This window comes from Phyllostomus discolor, chromosome 1, assembly GCF_004126475.2.
Source record: "Phyllostomus discolor isolate MPI-MPIP mPhyDis1 chromosome 1, mPhyDis1.pri.v3, whole genome shotgun sequence".
NCBI classification, from domain to species: domain Eukaryota; kingdom Metazoa; phylum Chordata; class Mammalia; order Chiroptera; family Phyllostomidae; genus Phyllostomus; species Phyllostomus discolor.
Genome location: NC_040903.2, coordinates 51,375,025 through 51,397,312, shown reverse-complemented (window position 1 = coordinate 51,397,312; position 22,288 = coordinate 51,375,025). Strand labels below are relative to the sequence as shown.

At 36.7% G+C, this 22,288-nt stretch overlaps 1 protein-coding gene across 2 annotated transcripts in view; it reads right to left on the bottom strand.

The window, feature by feature from the left end:
* Positions 1-7,620: 7,620 nt before the first annotated feature.
* Positions 7,621-22,288, bottom strand: part of CFAP299 (cilia and flagella associated protein 299) — a 527,109-nt gene continuing 512,441 nt past the window's right edge. For both annotated transcript variants that reach the window (XM_036022568.1, XM_036022569.1), the window contains exons 5-6: positions 22,153-22,282; positions 7,621-7,809 (exon numbers count right to left, since the gene is read on the bottom strand). In XM_036022568.1, coding sequence (XP_035878461.1) covers positions 7,720-7,809; positions 22,153-22,282 — 220 coding nt within the window. In that variant the 3' untranslated portion in view covers positions 7,621-7,719. The remainder of the gene's footprint in view (positions 7,810-22,152; positions 22,283-22,288) is intronic.

The window sequence follows — 22,288 nt, the reverse complement described above, 5'->3', positions numbered from 1 at the left end:
TTCTGTAAACTAAAACTTATCTAAGAAAATAAAGTCTATTAATTTAAAAATATATAATTCATTATCAAGCGTCCAGAAATAGTTTCAATGGAAAACAGAAACAAAACTATACACAAAGAAAATGTCCTCATAAATAAAGTTGCAAAAATCTCAAATATATTATTTGGGCAACGAACTACTTTGGACAGTTTATTAAAGAAATCATTCAAGAAACATTTTACCTGGAATGCATTTGAAATTTATGCACATAGCATATTATATAACTTAATTTTATTTATAATAATTTCAGTTGACAGCAAAACTGCATTTGGAAGGAAACACTGAAATTCATTGTTGGTTAAGTCTCAAAACAGAATTATAAATAGGAATATACTGCATAATAAAATTAAAAAATTAATATTAAATCACCAGTCAATATCACATCCCAGCTGGTGTGGCTGAGTTGGTTGGAGCGTTCTCCCATAAGTGGAGGGTTGCGGGCTTGATATTAGTCAGGGCACACACCTAGGCTGCAGGTTCCATCTGGTTCTGGACTGAGCCTGCACAGTCCCTGGTGTGGACCTGTGCAATCCCTGGTCTGGGTGTGTATGGGAGGCAACCAGTTCAAGTTTCTCCCTCTCTCCTTTCCTCTCTTTCTCTCTCTCAAGAAAAAGAAAAAGGAATGAATAAATGTCCTCTGATGAGGATTTAAAAACAGAAGAGTCAATATCACATTAAGTGGTTTTTATCTAAGTGTGTTTTAACATATTAGTTTTAAGAGATTTTATAGTAGATCTTTTGGGGGGTGTCTTCTCAACTCATGATAATTACTTTGTAGAAATAGCCCTTAAGAACCAGGGATGGCTCACCAGGTGCTATGCCTACCATCTGACCTTGACTATTGGTGACTAATCCAGGGATGGACACTTGACTCTATTGTAGTTGATCAGTTTTCCTCTTTCGAGAATTTGGAATTTGTAGTTAAAAGACAGAGACTAGAGAATAATTGTGCTCAGCTTTATTACTGGTAGTGTTAGCAGAGACGCTTCCAGAATTCCTCCATATTCATTTTTTTACTGATTGTCAGATATCAACTCTTCCTTGGATTCTAGTACATTCTCCTTTCTGCTTAAATCTGTGAGATTTGTATTTTTGTGGCTTGCAAATGACAATAAAAAGCCTCAAGTAACATAGGCATGAATAGGTGTGTCAAAGTGAAAGTGAGTGGGTGTTGCTCACTCAACGATTTGTTGGGAACTTAGGCTAAACAAACTTAAAGAGCTCTCTTTACTTTGGAACTTCTCACAGTCCATGATATGTCACATTGTGAATCTCCAGGAGAAAGTTGTGGTTGTAATTTCACCACCTTATTTAATCACATAATTTTTGGTAGGTGGGGGAAGATGCATTAAAAGGCTAATGTGCTACAAAACATACTTTGGGAAATACTTCCCTGGTGATATTTCCAATAAACCCTCATGGTTTAACGTGGTTTGGGAAAGTCTTGGCCCACTCGTGTAGTATCTATAATAATCTATCATAGCTGTCATAGGGGGAGATCCATTCACAATAGCAGCAGCGACAGCAACAACAATACAAACATAAGATCCCTTAGATTCCTTTCTAGTTAAAGATAGTGAATTTCTTGAAGGAAGCATACACTGTTGTGCCCTGGAGGAGTATTCTGGCTCACAGTTGGTCTCCATGAATGAACGGATAGATATTTCCTTTCAATTTCCTTGAGATTAAGGTAGTTTATTGTAGCCCTGGCTGGCATAGCTCAGTGGATTGAGCGCAGGCTGGGAACCAAAGTGTCCCAGGTTCGATTCCCAGCCAGGGTACATTCCTGGGTTGCAGGCCATAACCCCCAGCAACCGCACATTGACGTTTCTTTCTCTCTCTCTCTCTCTCTCTCCCCCCCCTCCCTTCCCTCCCTAAAAATTAATAAATAAAATCTAAAAAAAAGGTAGTTTATTGTTATTGTCTATTGTTTAAAAAACATTATTCTAAGAGATACTATAACATTGAAGACGCTGGTCACATGTCAGGTAGTTTTGATTATATAATTGCTTATCTAAGAGAGGTGTGTTTTAAAATAAGAAGCATACAAAGGGCATATTCACCCAGTCAGCATTACACTGCTGCTTTTCCTTCTGTTGTCGCCACCAGAAAAGTGAGAAGAAAGGAATTGCTGCTGTAATGACGGAGTGCCTGGGCATCCCAGACTTCTCTCTTTCCCCTCTCCTACACTTCCTCCTGAACCCTCACTGAACTGGGTGCATTGTTTTGTTGCATGATTACCTTTTCTCATTTATTCACAAGGTGATCATAGTTCCTATAATTGTGGGGAACATAGGTCTGCACAACCTGAGAATAAAATAAGATTTTAAATTTTAGCTGGGGCTGGGCTTCTGATTAAAGCTGAGCCATGTCCTTTCTCTGGGATTCTGGACTTAGGAAAAAGAGGAAAAAGCAGAAGAGAGGAAAGGGAAGAGGGAGGTGGAGAGACAGAAAGAAAGAGAAAGGGAGGAGAAAGGGGGGCGGGGAGAGATGTGTGTGTATCTGTAGAAACAGGCTGTTTGTTTTGTCAGAAGAGAATAGCAATGCAAAAAGGAACAGACTAATGAATAAAGGGAGAGTTCTGAAAGTGTTCAAGTGTTCGATTATGATTATTTCTGGGATACAGACATATTCTTTTCTTTAGTGGTGGGAGATACTTCCATGTTTTTATAATAAGGTTGAAATTGGGTTTCTGTTACTTGCAACCAGAATCTTGGATAAGACACTTAAGCTATCATCTTGGAGAAAATTACACTTAACTTGGAAGACTGTTCTATTTAGCTGAAGGAGTCTGTAAATAGATTAGAAAAACAGTAAGGAGAAATCATAGATATTTCAGATTTTGAAGAGACCTTCCTTTAAGCCAACGTCTGGAGAGATAAAGTGATTTGGCCAATTACCAACATTAGCTTGCCAAATAGTCTGCTTCTTAATGTTCTTTACTCTTTATTGCATTGCTCAATTTCTTGTTTAATTTCCTTTTGGTCAACTAGCTCATTCTTTGGTACTCTGTCTCTGGCCCACTGTCCTGCTGATTCTCATAGACATTTCACATATTCCCTTTCCTTGGCTCTGCATTTAGGTTAAAATTACTTTCTTAGTGTACCATGGACTCAGGCACAGCAGTTCTCTAATTGCTCTCTCTTCTGTACTGGGTGAAAGTCACCTTAATGAGCTTACATGAAGGGAGTTTCCAATTTCCTGTAGTTGCATTAGTTTGACCTTAGAACTGTGACCACAGAGCAAGGCAAGACATCAGAGATATGCTGAATATAATCAGATGTCATTTAAATATTTATAGGAGTTGTGGCACTGTTAATAGAAAGAATATAAAAACAATTCAGAAATAGAATGAAAGCTTACATAGATTATTTGAATATCAATCAACCCGGGCTAGTGTTGCAAACTCAAACCAGACCACAAAATTAGGTAATATGGCATTGAATCCAAGGGTCATGGATACCAAGGCAACTTTTACTTGACAGACGTGGTAATCTTCAGTGGTCTAGATTTGGTTTAGCATTGGTTCAGAGAGTCTAATCTAGAGAAGTGTCTTGAATATTTGTAGTCCACAGAAAGAAAGAGAAAGAACTGTGTCCCCCACTCCTCCGCCAAATTCAACTCATAGTTGAAACATTACCCTTCTCCAGTACCTGACAATGTGACTGTACTTTAAGATGGGGCCTTTAAGAGATAATTAAGTTAAAATGAAGTAGACTCTAATCCCATCTGATTAGTATTTTTTTTAAGATTTTATTTATTTTTAGAGAGGGAAGGGAGGGAGAAAGAGAGAGAGAGAAACATCAATGTGTGGTTGCTGGGGGCTGGGGCCTGCAACCCAGGCATGTGCCCTGACTGTGAATCGAACCTGCGATGCTTTGGTTCGCAGCCTGTGCTCAATCCACTGAGCTACACCAGCCAGGGGCTAGTATTTTCATAAGAAAAGAAATCTGACACTTGGAGAGATATAAGAAATACCTGCACAGAGGAAAGACCATGTGGAAAAAAAAGGAAAAGAAAAAGAAAAAGAAAAAGAAAAAGAAGAAAAAGAAAAAGCAAGAGCAAGAAGGCTGCCATTTGCAAGCCAAAGAGAGAGGCCTCAGAAGAAACCAAACTTGCAGACACCTTGGTCTCACTCAGATTTTCTGTCTCCAAAACTGTCAGAAAATAATTTTATATTGTTTAAGCCCCTCCCAGTCTGTGATATTTGGTTATGGTGGCCTTAGCAAATAAATATTTCATAAACCAACTCAAATCTATGTTCAATATTTACTATTAGTAAATGCAGTTCAGAAGCTAATGTAAAATTACTTGTTATGATACAATTGATATTTTAGTGTCTTCAACTTTGGGGCTAAACATAAGAAAAATGTCAAAATTTATTAAGTATTTTAAATATTTTAAATACCTATACTTTCAAATATTTAAAATAGCTAAAATATTTTTTAAACTGGCCCAGAGTTTCTAATACATAAGATTTACTGTTCTAATTTTAAATGTGATATTTCTTATATTTTATTTTATTTTTATTTAGAGAGAGGGAAAGGAAGGGAGAGGACAGAAACAGCAACGTGAGAGAGAAACATAGATTGGTTGCCTTTCATACCTGCCCCAACCAGGAACCGAACCCATAACCTAGGCATGCACCCTGACCAGGAATTGAACTGGTGACCTTTTGGCTTGTGGGACAATGCCCAACCAACTGAGCTACACCAGGTCTTAAATGTGATATTTCAATAATTAATTTAGACATGATTTTAAATTGAAATTTTATAAATTTGTAAGCCATATTAAAACTTTTAAGAGCACATAAGCCATCATATATATCATTTTAATTATATTTATGAGTTATTTAAATATATATGAAAGCTTATTCATTAATGGAAAATTTGAAGTCATTAAAAATTGAATGAATGAGGTTCATAAATACAATTGAAAATGTTTAAAAATACCTGGCTGGTGTAGCTCAGTGGATTGAGCACGGGCTGCGAACCAAAGTGTTGCAGGTTCGATTTCCAGTCAGGGTGCATGCCTGGGTTGCAAGCCATGACCCCCAGCAAGGGCACATTGATGTTTCTCTCTCTCTCTCTATCTCCCTCCCTTCCCTCTCTAAAAATAAATAAATAAAATCTTTAAAAAAAAGAAAATGTTTAAAATAATTTAGTTAAACTATAGCACTCATAAAAATGACTGAAAATTTCATCAAATCTATAGCTAGAACAATAAAATTTATACATGTATATACTTAAAGTATAAGTAACTAGAGCTTTGAATTTAAAATGTAATAAATCAAATATTTATTATATTTTAAAACAACATCAGACTTGCAGAAAAGTTATAAGGGCAGCACAAAGACCACTTTCCTTTGAAATATTTGTAATTTGCTGACATGATACCCTTTGACTCCCAAATGCTTTAATGTGATCCAGTCAAAGGCATTTTCTAATACACTCACAACCTAACCAGAACATAAACATTTTTACATTACTATCATCTAATCTTCAGACCAATTGTCTCCAAATTCCCTTTTGAGGGTAATGATACAACTGAGAATCCTGTTGCATTTGATTATCATGTTTTTGTCATCTCCCTTGGTCTGGGATGGTTTCTCTGTCTCCTGCTCTCATGTTCTTGACAGTTTTGAACATCTCAGGCCAGTTATTTTGTATGATGTCACTGGATTTGGGTTTACCTGAGTTACTCTTGTTTAAACTCAGGTTAGGACACTCGGGCAGGAATATTACGAAAAGGTGCTGATTGCGTCTTATTACTTGGAGGACAAATTTAGTTCACCTTAATAGTGATCGTACTCTCTTTGGTCACTTACTGAAAACGGCGTCTTCCAGGCTTTTCCTTTGTTTCCTCCTTTGTTTCCTTTGTTGTAATCAATAAGTATTTTGTGAGGAGATACTTTATAAACATCATACTTTCCATGTATTCATTTATGTAGATCAGAACAAACTCCTGGTTTCTTCTTTTATGTCCATTGTTACCATTATCTATTCTGATGGCCTTAACTGTCCCAGATTTGACCAGTGGGAACCCTTTCAAGCTGGGTTCTGGGTCTTGCTGATAAATCCACCCCCCCTTTTTTTTTTTTTTTGAGAACTTCTTTGCTTTCTGGCACAAAATAGATATTTCAGGCTCCTATTTTCCCTGCCTCAGCTCTGGAATAATTTTTCCCCCAAGGACTCCTGCTTCCTTTTAGTAGAAAGTGTGGAGAAACAGATTTGTGTATTAAGTGTGCTCACTGATACTGGACGTTGCTCCCCTAGGCACTCTCAGCTCACAAAGGGAGGGGCTGTATACTCATATGTATGCACATATTAATATATATCATGTATTTGTATATTGAAAGGGATGAGACCACATCAGTATATATAATTTTAACTTAATACCACTCTACTCACCCTGACTGTGATCTGACACCTCTTGCCATCCCCCATAAATACACTCTTCTCACCCCATTGAAACTGTGAGCTCTCTGCTCTGGGCTATCCCTCCCCACAGCACTGAGCTGACTCCCACCTTGTTTGGTCCCATCTAATTGCCTTAATTTTGGGTTGTTTAGAAAGGGGAGAGAAAAGAATGGGAAGTGGAAGAACCAAAGATTGGTTTTAAATAACAAGTGGGCTCTGAATGATACCTTTTCTGCACAAAAGCCACGTGCAAGGTTACGTTAGGAAAATATATTTTTTTTTCTTTTACAAAGTCCTCACCTCTCTGCAATCTTTGTGTGCGTGTGTGTATGTATGTGTGTGTGTGTGATTTTTTCCTTTTTTATTGTTGACATTAATACAGACATCCTCATTCCCCTCCATCCCCCACCTCCACGCATCCCCCGTGCCCCCTTCCTTCTGGACAGCACCACACTGTTGTCTGTGTGCATGTTTACTCACGTATGTTCTTTGGCTAATCCCCTCACTCTCTCATCCAGTTCCCCTTCCTTCTCCCCTTTAACAGCTGTCAGTCTGTTTTATGTATCCATGACTCTGTTTTTTATTTTGGTCATCAACTTATTTTATTCATTAGATTCCACATATAAATGACATTATATGGTATTTTCAATTTTCTGTTTTCCTTTAGATTTCTTTTCCTCAGCTTTCTTGTCCCGGGGTTCACATCATCTGGGCGCTAAACATACCTAACACTGTCATTCATTTTATACATCATCTCATGGGATATTTCAGATTTTATTCACTCACTGACTATTACTGAAGACTGTATATTTGTATTTCTCTATGATTGTCCCAGTGTGTGACTCTTGTCAATATTCAGTGATTTTATGCCGCATGGCACAAGATTTGGCCCCCTAAATTTGGCAATAGTAGGGTCTGAAACACTTTTATTTTTCAAAATCTGGTCTATAAAATGTGTCACTAATTATTATATACTTGAAGTAGCAAAAAAATTTTCTTCCATGAAGTGTTGCAATTAGCTTCAGTGCTCAAGGAAAAAAATTAGAAAAAAAAAACTCATTATATTAAAAGGCCATCTGTAAACTAATTTAAAAAATAGTCAAGGTAATAGTTTCCTTTCTAATTTCTTTATTAGCTTTTAATTTTCTAATTTGCCTTCCAGCTATAGGACTCATTTACTATTCTAATTTGTTTCTGGTTACAGGTTTCATTTAAATTTAGCATACAGTTGGGGAACCGTGTAACATGTTGGTAGTTAAGTCTATCCTCTGAAAATGTGGTCAAAAATGACAGCTTGGATGTATAGTTCTGTGTCGATGGAGGTTCTAGTAGAATCATCACCTGGCAGAGCCTGAAATACATAAATCATGTTGTTAATCAGCCCAGTCCATGCAAATAATTGGCATTAAATACATTTTCCTTTTGCTTCAGTATTGTAGCAAGCACACCTAAAAAGGCTGTGGCCATGGAGACTTTTTCATGTTTTTCTCCTGGTTCATTTTCTGAAGAGTGGTGATAATTTCAACAAGGAGATCTGAGGCCCCGGGTGGTGACACTACTGAAATTATCTAGGATCAAAGGAGCGTCCCAGGCTCCTACTCATCCTGACTCTGCTGAACCACAGTGTCACTCACTCTGCAGAGTTTTCAGTGAAGGGTTCCACAAACACATGTGAACACAGGTTAATAAATTAAAACAAATTCTATTTGGGCTTCAAGTAATAAAAGATGTCTCAAGTTTGGAATGGGTTCAGACTTGTGAAAGTAACCTGTTCGTGGTAGGTTTCATGAAGTTTCTTATCACTTTAAAAACTATTGATGTGCTTTTTCCCCCTGTAAATTATGATCTTTAAAAAAGATTTGTTCCTTTTACCTTTATTCAGGATAGTCTATGACACTTACAGCCTTCTGGGGAGCTTATGTGAAAACAAATATTCAATGATGTGGTTTGAGAGAGAGAGAGAGAGAGAGAGAGACAGATACTTTTGTTAGATGTTATCTACAACTGGAAAATTATTACTCATTGGGCCTTTACTATATTTGATGTTTAAAAGAACAATGTTATTTGCCCTTGTTCTTGGTAGGAAGAGATAGAAAGAAATTTAGATCTGGGACAAGAGAAAAGTTCTGGTATTGCCATTTGTGCATAATACTAATTTCTCATGCTAGCTGCAAAACGACTATCTTAGGTCTATCTTTTATTAAGTGTCAGTAAAATTGTAAAGACTTTGAAATGGGTTAAACAAAAAGATTGGGTGTCCTCAGTGGCTCACCCATCCAAGCATTTTTGCCTTTCATTGTTTTTGTCCTGTTTCAGAACTCTTTAAGTTGTAGAAAACTGGTAATAAAGCAAAAAATCTTCTTGTCTACAAAGATGCAAATGAATTGTGCTTACTGGAATGCAATTAATTATTGCCCCTTATTGGGACCTGCTTTTATATCTACTTGTAAGTTAATTTCAATTTTTCCTATTCCTCATACATGTTATGCTCTTTGAATTCTCCTTTGAAATGTTTGTAATATCTTACTGGTTCCCTTTGTAATTAATAAATTATATAAAATCTTTGGCATATTCATTTTATACCTACATGAGAGTTGCAAATATACCTTTATAAGAACAATTATTTTGTAAACATTTTTGAAGTTCCACTGTGTTGCCCATGGATTCCCCTGACAGTGAGCAGCCTCTGTGGCTGTAGGAGGTTTGAACCTCCTGGAGGATGACTTAAACCCAGGCATTTCTTTTCTTGGCTCAGGGAGGTAAATTCCCAGGAGCAACAGAACTTCCACTTTACTGATCCTCTGTTTCTTTACATATTTTCTATTTTTACTATTTTTGGGTATTGTTTTTGCCACTTTTACAATCAATAAATTATTCCCCAATGGTGACAGCGATGACTGGAATTTGGTTTTATGTTTAACCATTGTGATCTTTGTAAATGAATTAATAGATTATAGAAATATATTTTTCTTAGGTGAGAGACAACCAAGAACATATGATTTGTTAGTATTATATAGAATATGTAATTTGCTAATATAATTTGTTAGTATTTTCTATTCTTTGTTTATGTGTCTACTTGTCTAGGTGAGCTCAAATTAAGAATCTCATGCTCACTAGGAAAGAGAACAACTTTTGGCCAAATGGAGTATTTATATTTTGTGTTTACTTTTGACCTATGGGTAATGTTTACATCTGAAGTTATAAGTTGTCTGCATGATTCTGTGTGTGTGTTGTTACAGTTTTTGAGGCCTTTTGTTTTGTTTTATTGCTTCTAAGAACCCCTACACAACTGTGGGACTTACCAAGGACCCCATAGCACTTTTATATGTGGCACAATTATCAAGATGATAGCCAAAGGTTTTCCACATTTTATATATAGAGTATTTCAAATTTAAATTACCTACTAAAAGCCTACAGGAAAGTGTGCAGAGGACAATAATTACAGAAGAAGAAACACAATGTACTAATGTGCATATGAAAGAAATGTTCATCCTTAATAATATCAAAAATGCAAATTAAAATGACCCCAGATAAATTTGGAATATAAAATGAACAACATTCAAGAAGTGTGCAAAATAAATAGGGTATGGTGAATGGGCAGCCTTATTTCAGGTACGTGCAATTTTAAATTCATATGTTTTTTTTTTTTTTAAAGATTTTATTTATTTATTTTTAGAGAGGGAAGGGAGGGAGAGAGAGAGAGAGAGAGAGAGAAACATCAATGTGCGGTTGCTGGGGGTTCTGGCCTGCAACCCAGGAATGTACCCTGGCTGGGAATCGAACCTGGGACACTTTAGTTCCCAGCCCGCGCTCAATCCACTGAGCTACGCCAGCCAGGGCTAATTCATATGTTTTAACTGCAAAGTAATTCGACAGTATCTTTCTAAAGCTTTACAAAATTTACATCTTCTTCCTGAGCAATGTAAATTTTAGAAATTCACCTTAAAGAAAAAATAACTGAAACTCAGTTATAAAGAATTATTATTTAAAGTTGGGGAGAAAAACAGAAACCAACCTAAGTGGGAAATTCATATATACATTGTGATTACCTTATAGGATAGAATTTTACTTACATTATTATACAGCCAACTTTTTTCCCACTTAACAGCATAGCCTGAACACCTATTCACACTACTACATCAGCTTCAGTAAATATAGCTTGAACTGATTTTAAAAACTTCTGCATAGTATTTCATTGTGTGGCTATGTCATAACTTATTTTATCATTGTCCACTATGGACATACAGATGATTTCCAGATTTTAACTATCACAGTGAAAATTATATCCTTTTAGAACTCTGTTTCTAACTTGATATACCACCAGGAACCGATATTCATTCAGGGAACACCTATTCAGTGGCACATTAAACAAATTCTCTTATTTAATCTTCACAGCAACCTTTTATAAAATGGTTGTTTTTACAAACTTTACAGATGAGAAAACAGAGGTAGTGAAGTGTTCAAAGGGGTTAAGTAATTTTCCTTAATCGCAAAACTCCTAAGATCTATTTAATTCCAACTCATTTTACCCATTGCCACTCTTACTCAGCTTTTCCCTGGCCAAGTACTGGTTACTATTTGAACCCTTTGCTACTGTCCTGTTGCTTATCTGGCTCCGTTTAGCTGCTCCCAAATATGTTTTCTGGTGCATCCTTAGGTCTTTGATTCTTCAGTGGGTTCATTAAGAGACATAAGCAGATCTTTGAATAACCCAAAACATTATACCATTATACTCTGTGTGTATGGCCATGAGTGCTGCTGCTTATTCTTTTTTTTTTTTTTTTTGAGAAAATCAATGAAATACCAGATTTTTAAATGAACTCTATTTCCCAAAAGGTTAAGATCCTATCTTCTGGAGCAGCCTCGTGTGCTTGTGAGGGTAGTTTTCCCGGCTCCCAGGTTGGGGCTGCCGGTTTTTTTGTTTGTTTGTTTTGTTGTTTTTTTTCATGTTTGCTGCAGCTAGTTGAGGCAATATATATTGTTGAGGTCACCAAGGTTTACACTGAAGATGTTTCAGCCAGCAATAACCACTTAGCCATTGTCAACATGAGATTTCCCTCTCTTGCCAATGGACTTGATCACTGTTACGCTATTATGTTCCAGTATGCTTCAATATCCCTCACCTTGTTTTGGGATTTCAGTGTCTCAGAAATTGTAAATATCTGCTGGGGTGGTGAACAGCTGTGAAGGAATCATGAGAGTGGACTACTTGTTCAACCATCGAGACCCAGGAGAAATGCTGTCTGTGAATTAGAAATAGTACCTTACCTGTTGTCTTACATGTGCAGTGAGTGACTGCATGCCTGACTCATGTTTTTTAATGCCTACTTCTTCACCACTAGTTATTAGGTCTTTGAAATCATGGAGGAAACAATTTTCTTAATCTTCAATTTTTTAATTTAAAATTAAATCTATTGGGGTGACAATGTTAATAACATTATACAAGTTTCAGGTGTACAGCTTTATAATACAACATCTGTGTACACCATTGTTCTTATGCAATCATTTCACCCAGCAAGGAAACTAACCTTCCTTTGTCTCCATACTCCTTGTCCTGATTTGTGATGAAAAATTGTGTGAGAAAGTGATCTTCAATTCGGGCTAACCTCTCTTCCACAAATTCTTACACTCTCATTTCCCTAGGCTGTATTGGTCCCTTTGATTAGGTTGTCCTTCTAATTAGAGCATAAAACAGTAATTTTTCTTGGTCATGAATATATTATTGAGATATGTACTTTTTTTCCTGCAGATATTTAACTTGGATGGTGAAGGGTTATCATTTATACTCTTTATTACTAAACATTGTCATACATATAATAATTTAAATGTTAGGTATTTAATATTTTCTTTCTGGTGGCTCACCTTTCGTTTGTTGCAGTTCATATATATGAGTTCATATATTGGATATTTAACAACAACATGCTTATCTCTAGGGATTGTTCCATACTACTGAATATAAAATTAAAATCAGTTTTCCAGGTCAAAATGAGGGCATAACATTTAAGTTTTAGGAGTTTTAATTCATAAAAGCCAAGCTCTGTTTTGTAATTTTTGATGTATACCTCAAGGCCATTGATTTTAGCAGCAGTTTGTTGAGTAAATACTTAATTTATATGTGGTGGACTTTCAGTGCAGGTATACCAGGTGCTTGCCCAGGGGAGAAAATGTTTAAAAGCTTCTTAGTATGTGGGTGTTTTAGGGCTATAATCAACCAAACATTCAGTAATTTGGGCAGCAAAACCAGAAAGTTGGCAAGGCCTCAGCTTTACTTAATAAGTGTGACTATGCCACAGTTAAAGAGCAACATTTACAAGGGCCTCCGAGGAAAATCCAGGAACCAAAAAAGTGGTGTTGGTGATTCAGTAAGTGTCCCCTGCCTCATTACTTCAAGTTTTCGTGGCAATCGAAAAGAGACTTTGAAGAAACCATAGCTTTGCTTAAACTTACTCTACTCAATGTGAGTTGTTTGTTTTTAATGTCCAATAGGAAATATACCTGGGCCCTGTATAAAGACATTGTAAAACTGAGGGCCTTCATTGGGAGGGTGGAGCTTTAAGAGATTAAATTCCAACCATCTGTGTGTGGAAAGGATGTAGGAATGTTATGGGCCTATGCTTTGAGAAGAGCAATTTCAAGGTCGTGACAGGCTCCATCTGATTTTAATGTCCACATGGCAAGGGAAATTAAGACCAGTCAATGAACTGGGAGGCAGCATTAAGGAGGCAATTAACACCTTTCCTACTAATAGAAACAAGTGCTGGATGAGGGTTGCTTGGGAGGAAGAGAACAGAGAGAGGAGCTGTGGGAAGGTACTGCTGGAATCTTCCTCCAAATTAATCCCTCTAAATAAAAACATGTGTTTTTATTGGTAGAAGTTATTTTTAATTTTAAACCTTGTTCATCTAGACGTTCTTTTCCTCATAGAAAAAGGAAGTAGAATTTGACATTTTTGCACCCGTGTAATATATAATAATGACTACATATGTGCTTAAAAATAATAAAATAATTGCTTCTTTCATTTACCCATGGACCTAGCACATTGCCATTGCTCTGGACAGCCAGGGTCATACTCCAAAGTTCAGCAAAGAACCCCCAGGGTTAATTCACCTACCAAGGAGAGGGAAGCACCAGAGTCAAAAGTACTCTGATAATTTTCAGCTAAAAACAGTGTTAGTTCTATATGTGCTTCTAGTGTCTAAGACCCTACAATATTTCAAGTTAACCTGAAAAGTTTCCAGGATTATTTTTGATCTGCCTATTTACTTCTTTAGCAACTATTTAATATTCAATTTGTTCATTCCACAGATGTTTACTGAGCACCAACCATATGCTAGCACTGGTGATACAATAGTAAAATGATCAGAAAGGGTTTCTGCCCCAAGTTTCAATTTATGTTTTCCAAGTCTCTGTCAGTACACTGTTTCATTTGAGCCTCTGGACAAACTTACCCGATCAAGTGATTCTTGAGGAGGCAGTGTTATCCAGAATGGATACCACCAGCCTCACTCTGTAATGATCCAAATAAGGGGGCAGTGGAAACTAGCAGCAATATAACAGTGGAAGCACCTAGTGTGGTGGGTCACATCACTGCAGAGGTTATCCAGAAGTCTTTGGCATATGGTCTGTACTTTCTAGTCTGTTTGTACAGTCTCAGGAATGTGTAATTTAGACTACCTAAAATTAAGACTTGTTGAGGTTCACCCTGCCTGGTCTCAGGAAAACTGTAACCGCCTGTGACTATGGCTGAGTAAGAGGCCTCTGAACCAGGAGACACTAAGGAGACAAAAACATTTTTCCCTGGCATGAACGCTGCCTGTTCTAATGCCTGGCTCCCTTTGCATGATCGGCAGTCAATGACGGGTAACAATTCTCTAGGAAAGAGAATGAATCTAAGACAGACGCGATCACATGAGAATGCCCTAAGGGAAGAGACTCAGGGGGCTGTGGAAATGAAGGGGTGATCGAAATCGACGCTTGCCCCCTCGGCTTTGTCAGAGCCTGAGACCTTGAGAAATCCAAGCCTCCCGGCTGCCTTTGTCTCCTCTGCCTGACTCAGGCCTACAGAAATAACAGGGGCGGTGCAGTCTAGATCAGAGTCGGTGGACCCCTGGGGTAATCAGACCTGAGACATAGAATATGAAAGATCCTGTAAGACCTGTTTGCTGGAGAGTGCCCTTTAATTAGAATACGAAGGCACGGGCAGGAAATGAAACTAAGCTTTTAGGTCCTGTAGTCTTTTTAAATGATAAAATGCCAAAATCTTAGGATCCCAGCAGGAGATCTGTCAGCGTCTTTCAAAGCTAACTACTTGTAATTTGCAAACTGTATCTGTATTCAAAAATAAAAGCCTGCTTGGGTGGGTAAACAAGGCGCTCTCACCTAGAGAGGGTGGCTGTTTCGTACCTATTTCTCCACAGGACTCGGTTGTCCGTGTGTGTTTTTCTCATGTTTTGACAAGCATCTGCAGCCGTGATGAATACCACTGGCTCGGTAGCCATCTCAAAGACTGTTGAATTAAAACTTGTTTTAGAAGAATGTAGTTTGATTACTGTATGGACATACAGTAAGGTGAGACAACCCCTAATAAAATATAACTATTGTAAAGCAGTGGATATCAAACCCAGCTAATCTTTAGGATCACTTGGGGAGATATTAAAAATACAGATTCCTGGGCATCACCACAGCTGCATTCGGTTTGAATATCTATGGGTGGAGCCTAGGGCCCTCACAATTGGCTAGCATGAGAAGAGAGAAAGGGAAATGCTTTACTGAATTGACAGAAACTACTCTTAGTTAAGCCATGGTGGGTTTGATAATGAACTCTTGTGAAAACATTTCACATTTCAAAATAATACATTTTTATGTCTGACCAATTTTGATTTTCAAATAGGTGAGTCTGGCTCCTGTTGAACTGTAAGGAGTATTGATATGTGAAAAGAATAGAAATACATTCTGCTAAATCAGTGCACAATCTACATTGCACATGCCTTCCATGACCATTTACATGTGATGTTCCTTCCTACTAGAATACCCCTTCTGCTCTATTACTCTGGTCCTTACCATTCCCATCCTTCAAAATTCAGTTCAGATCCTAGGTCCTCCATTAACTCACATTTTAGTGCCTTAGGTCAAAAGTATGTTCTGTCTCCTCTGAATTCTTACAGAGCTTGTTCTGTCCATCCAGGGCACTTTCTAGATTGTCATTTCTGTGCATATTGTATTTCCCCACCCACCCACAAATTCACCCATAAGCTTTGTAGAAGAAACACCACCTTTCTCATTCACTTTTTATACCTCACACTGTCCAGCAGGCGCTTAGCAAGCATCAAATGAGGAAGAGGAGGACAGTAGGAAGAATGAAGAGGAGACCCATGTACTGACATCTGCCAAGGTCACTTTTTTCTCTATACTCTTCCAGTGCAAGTCTCCCATTCTCCCTATCCCCTCTCTTTTCTGAGGGTTGGGGTGAAGTGAGATCTCTTAACCACTTTTTGTAGATAACTATGCATTCTATGGTCTTGCCTTGAGTAACTGTGTAGTTGAAATATTAAAAACATCAACTCTGAAACTTGCTCACTGAAATAGGACCCCTAGTTCTCCTCCTCTTTGTTCTGCATTTGAATGATTGTTCACTCAGCTTCTCCAGTTTTCCCTCCCCAGTCTGCCTTAAACTAAACCCTCTCATGTCCTTAAAACATAACTTTTATTCTGTATTTCCCTGCACAAGGAGTCTTGGCATATTTCTCGATTTCCTATCAACTTCAGTCCCAAGTCCTCATCAGTCCTGCATCCAAGGCTTTTAATGACCTTTCTACACTTGATTCCCGCTCTCCCCCTTCTCTAAGCCAATGCAGCAGCCACACTGAACGGTTTAGGTACTGCTTTGTCTGTTTTACACTCTTTAACCAGATTTAACCACTCTTTAGCAAATTGTTGCTAGTAGGTTTCTTTCCTGGTGTTGCCTGCCTCTTTGTCTCTATGAGTTCAATTTCTAATCATTCTTGAAATCTAATTAAAAGATTTCCTCCTCTGTGATCATCTTACATTATTCCCAATGCAGTCCTCTCACCATCCCCTCTCTACTGGCTCCTGCCCCAGATCCCAAACCATCTCTTCTTCCACTGAATTCCTAAAGGATTTCTCTTTGGCAAAATGCCATTTTATGCCGTATACTGTAGTTATGTTTGTTTTACATGCCTGTTTCCCCCAAATACTATAAGTACCAAGAGGGCTAAGGTGGAAATGTTACTTACCTTTATATCCTCTATGGTGTCGCATAATACTTAAATTTAAACTCCATTGCTAGATTCTATTAATAATGAACTATATGACCTTCAGCACATCAACTGGAGTCAATTTGCTCATAAATCAAAACATGTTCTAATTCAACTGTCTTAATTTGGGATGGCTTAAAGATCTATTTCTAGAACTGCACAACAAGTCTTGAAAGCACATACTAAAGCAAAGGTTTCTGTATGACCTCTATGGACATGAAAATGATGCCTCCACTAGCTGTTTCTACTGGAAAAAAACTTTCAATTTTTGTTTCCGACTTACTTGGATCACTAGAGTGGAGCGGCTGTACCCTTTCTGGCTATCATTGCTACATCAGGTATCAGTGATGTAATGTACTTCTCAACTTTTAATTAGTGTAACATTGCTGTGTGTCAGGAGGGAATCATTCATTCAATTGTTTATTCCATGAATATTTTTTGAGTATCTATTAACTAGGCAATTTTCCAGGTGATGGGCTCTCACTTTTCGTGAATGGAAGAGGGAAAGAGAGAACACCTAGTGTAACTAAGGAAAGTTTTTTTTCAATTTTAACTATTCTATACAATTTATTTCTGTCATTAGTAGATTATGAAGCTTTAGACCACCTATGTTATGCTAAAGCTCAAAGCAAACTCTTGCATGGTTAATATTTCCCCCCCAAAAAACTATTTGTTTTTTATTTGTACAGAAAATATAGGGGAGTGAGTGCAAAGTGATTCCACTCAGTCCTCCTAAAGATAATACACTGGAAACATTTTGGTGGGTGTGAATCACTCAAATAAGCATTCTTCACTCAAAAATAGAAACTTGACTTATTTGTTCCAGATGTTATACAGCTGCAGGGAAGTTAAAGCCAGTGGTCCTGTTTTGAATGCAACCAAACTCTTATTGCATTTGGAACTTCTTAACCAATGAACACACATTACTTGTTCTAAGACCTGCACAATTTTCTTTTTTTTTCCACTGTTACCATTCACAAACAACTGTGATTCCTGGAAACTATACTTCAGAATTAATGAGTCTACATTTGTGTTGTGTAAAGGAAACACATCCTGTTTATTACTGTTTCCACCTTTCATTTATCTTGACCTCTTTATTTTTTTCTGTATACTAGCAATAAACAATTAGAAACTGACATTGCTTGAATTTTTTAAAATTGAATTCATTGGGTTGACATCAACTAATACAATTATATAGATTTCAGGTGTACAATTCTATAATACATCATCTCTATACTGTATTGTGTGTTCACCATGGCAAGTCCAGTTTCCCATCCCCATTTATTCCTCCTTTACCCTCTTCTACTCCCCTCACCTCCACATTCCCTCTAGTAATCACTATAGTGTTGTCTGTGTCTATGAGGATTTTTTCCTTTTTTGCTTAATCCCTTCCCCATTTCCACTCAGCCTCCCCAAACCCTCACTCCCTGACAGCCATCAGTCCGTTTTATGTATCTCTGAGTCTGTTTCTATTTTGTTTGTTAGTTTATTTTATTCATTAGATTCCACATATAAATGAAATCATATGGTACTTGACCTCTTTAATTTTAAGCATAAAATTTTTCAAAGAGAATATTTGAAGGACAGAAAAAGGAGTTGAATTATATTGTTCTCACAATATTTTAGAGTACCTTAACTATAGAGTTAAAAGGTATTTATTTTAGTAAGAATTTCAAGCAAAATTATTGAGAAAATATTAAATATAAAATGTAATTCCTATCATTGTGTATTAGTAGTTTCAAAAACTTGACAATTTAGGTAATTTCTTGATTCTCTTGTAGGTCTATGAGATGCTATGTGGATGCATAAAATATAAAAGGATCGTGGCCCTTTAAAGAAGTTAAATAAGTTAAAAAATTACATAGGAAATGTACAGAATTTTATATATAACCATAAAATTATATGATATGTGTTATATTTTATTTGAGAACAAATGTTTGAGAACACTTATGTTTGAAAACAGAGTGCCAGATCTCTTGTGATTTAGTCTTTTTATGTAGAAGATTTTTTTCAAATTGTGGTTCAAGGACAACTTGTAGGAGAATCACACTGGCTGCTCATGGGTCCAGTCAGAATCACTGTGAATTGAGCCCAGGCTGTAGAAAGACCCTGGAGACCAGAACAGAAAAACACCACCACTCTCCAGTTGTGAACATTAGAGCCCAGGGAAGTTAATTTCTCAAGGCCATGCAGCCATCTAACAGTAACGTAAAACCTGGACTTTTGTTTATTGATGCTGAGACCAACATGCTTTTCCAGCAAGTCAGCTATTAATTTTTATCTTCGAAAGGTAAAATTTAAACAAAACTTAAAGAAATATAAGTTTCTAAATATTACCAGGTGTCCCACTAATAATTCTTTTCTCTTATTGCTAATAAACTAAATCCTTGTTCTTTTTCTAGGATTTAGAAATACTTTTCCTTCAGACTAATGGATCTTTGAATTGTAAAAATCTTCCAGAAATAAAGAGGAACATGTTACATTTTATGTATTGTTGATTGCATCTTTGAAATTTTGTGGTTGATTATTTTGGAAATGAGTATTTTAAAGTTATTTGAACCATGTTCAAGTAACAGTTTGCATTCATTAATGATTCCACAAAGACTATAAAAACTATAATTCATGACATACATTCTTGAACTATGTAGGAGGTCTGTCTGTTCAGAAGGTATCCAGCAATGTAATATGAAAATTAGAGACATTTATTGAAGAAAATACAAGAATCAAGAAACATTGCACATAGGACAATGACACCTTAGTCCCCTTCAAATTAGGCACCTTGGGGTCTCACACAGTTCTCCCATTTGCAATCATCTTCCCTGTGGTATTTTCCTGAATCTCACTGATGGTCTGAAATGTCTTCCCTTTCAATGGTGATTTTAGTTTGGGGAAAAGCCAGGAGTCACAGGGCTCCAAATCTGGGTTGAAAGGGTGCTAATTCACCTGGGTGATTTGATATTTTGCAAAAAAACTCTACATGAGACATTAGGCATGAGTGGGCATGACTTTGTGATGAAGCTACCAATGACCAGTTATTCATAGCTGCAGCTTTCTGAAGCATCTGAAGAGTTTCCATTAAGGAATGTTCTAGCTTAATGTAAAATATGATGTAGATTCATTGTTTTACTTGCTTAGTCATTTTGAATGGGATGGCCACACAATACACATGCTCACTCAGTGGCATCTACTGCTCCCAATGACTAGTCCTGTGATGTCCTTATTGTTTACACATGTGCATTCCAGTCCACTCTCCTTGGCTGCCAGGTTACACTGATGTCACACAAACCATTCTTGTTATATTAACAATGACTGGACTTTTTCCAGACAGACCTTGTATATGCCATTTGTTAAAACTGAGCCCTAAAATATTTTGCGTGATATTCAAAATGGATTCAAAAATTTGTTACACACATCTTAATGAAGCTATTAATAATTTTATATCTTTTCTTATATATAGTTCAGCATTCTAAAAGGAAAAGACTCTATAAATGCTATTTAATAAGTTTTCTGTACCTTGCCTCAACTGATCACATTTTGACACTCATTTATGATGGTCTTTTGAAGAGGCACCACTAGAGAGAAGGTGGGCTGATAAATTTCTCTGGTGCTTATAGATTTCTAGTAGGTATGGCAAAGATTTTCAGGTCTAGTCCTTCATTACACTAATGATAAATGTGAGACCAAAAAAAACAAAACCAACCAAACAAACAAAAAACCCATGAGTAATGTTCTTTTGAAGGAGATAGCATTATGAGAAACTGCTAGCCAAACCTTTCTACTTCCTTTCCCAGAACACCTGTTTTCAGCTGAGCATATGGCCATCTTTAGAAAATTACATTGTCCAGTCTTCCGTGGAGCTGGTATAGCCACCTGACTAAGCTTTTGCCATGGAGTATATGTGAACGTTTGTGTGGCAGCTTTTGGGAAGCTTCCTTAAAAGGCAGTGAGAGCTTGTCCTTTGCACTCTCTGAGTTCCACCCCTGATTCTGTTTGGAATGTGGTTGTTTTGGCTGGAGATCTATTTTGCTTCATGAGGACCACCCTCACCTAGATGACTGTGGATCTGCCATTTCACCTTTGGACTGACACCATATACACTCATGCGTGGGAAAGAAAGAAGCTTCTCCTGATTAAGTCACTGCCTTGGTTTCTGACATGTGGAGCTGTATCTGATTATAGACAATAAATCATTTCTTGCTACAGAAATTTCATTCATTCACTCTTTAAGTACAGTAATTGAGTACTTTTTATGATCAAAAGCTACACTATAGATACAAAACAAAAATGATTTTATTTTTGATTTTTAATTTCTAAAATGTTTTAGAAAAGTTTTAGAACCAGATTCCCCTTTTCCTTGGTCCATCCTTACCCCTATGCCAGACATATCATATAATTATTATTTCTTTCACTATAAAGAAATGTTTTTATTGACTTTAAATTTTAGATTGATGCTGCCATGTGAATAATATATATTTCAAGAGTTTCAAAGAAAAAAGGCCTAAACAACTCAATCACATAGGACTTCAAATAATGTTTTAAAATTCACCCCAAGTATATGTCATGATTCAAATAATGAAGCAATTGCAGTCTTTGAAATATGTAAGATAAAAATACTTGTCTTTGAATAAATTCAAAATATCATGGGACATACCTTTAAAATATTTAAATAAAATATATTTTCTAAGTTAAGAGTTAAAAATTTTCTAAGGGTCATACGTGTTTTCAGTGTCACCTACATGTTAGAGAGCACGCTGAAAGCTGTATGTGTGTGGGGGGGGTGGTGCTGGTTGGGTGAAGGGATTGAGCAAAAAAGAGGAAAAAAAGAGAAAGAACTCACGGACATGGACAACAGTGTATTGATTGCCAGGCAGGGTGGGCAGGAAGAAGTGGAGGAGAAGTGGAGGAGACATAATAAAAAATATTAAGTACTATTGTTTCATAAACAAGATTTTATTTTAAATACCAAAATATTAAAGAATAAAAGAAAACTATTATATTAAAATTAAAAATAAACAAATCAAAAGGGATATTAGAATTCTGGGTGCATATGTGAGGTGAGAATCTCACCTCTCAAATGGTCCATCTCCACATTTAAAGCAAAAAGTAATGACTTCTTTGGGATCTGAGCAAACAAGTGCAGTGCCCATTGGTGCCCTGGTCTCATTCTGCTGCTGGGCATGGAGAAGTTCTCCCATTTGTGTTTTATTTAATTCCCCCAAATCCTTCCTTATTGATTTCCAATAATTTATTGAGCTTTGGAGGTTTTTTGTGTTTTTTTTAAACAACAGTACATGCTCTAAGTTTCAACTCAGCTTTTCATTTCCAGGTTTAAAAACTTAAGGTGGTCAAATACTTAACAAAATTTCGAATAATGGTAGAAATACAATAGCATTTGGAGATAAATATAAAAGCACACTTACTTTTGGGTCCACATTGAGGATTTTGCTATCTCTTTTGTATTTGAAAACCAATCCCTCCGGATTATCAGCAATCACTTGATAATTGGGAGTTGAATTACACATAGCAGTATTACTGTTCCAGTTGTAAAAGCTATGA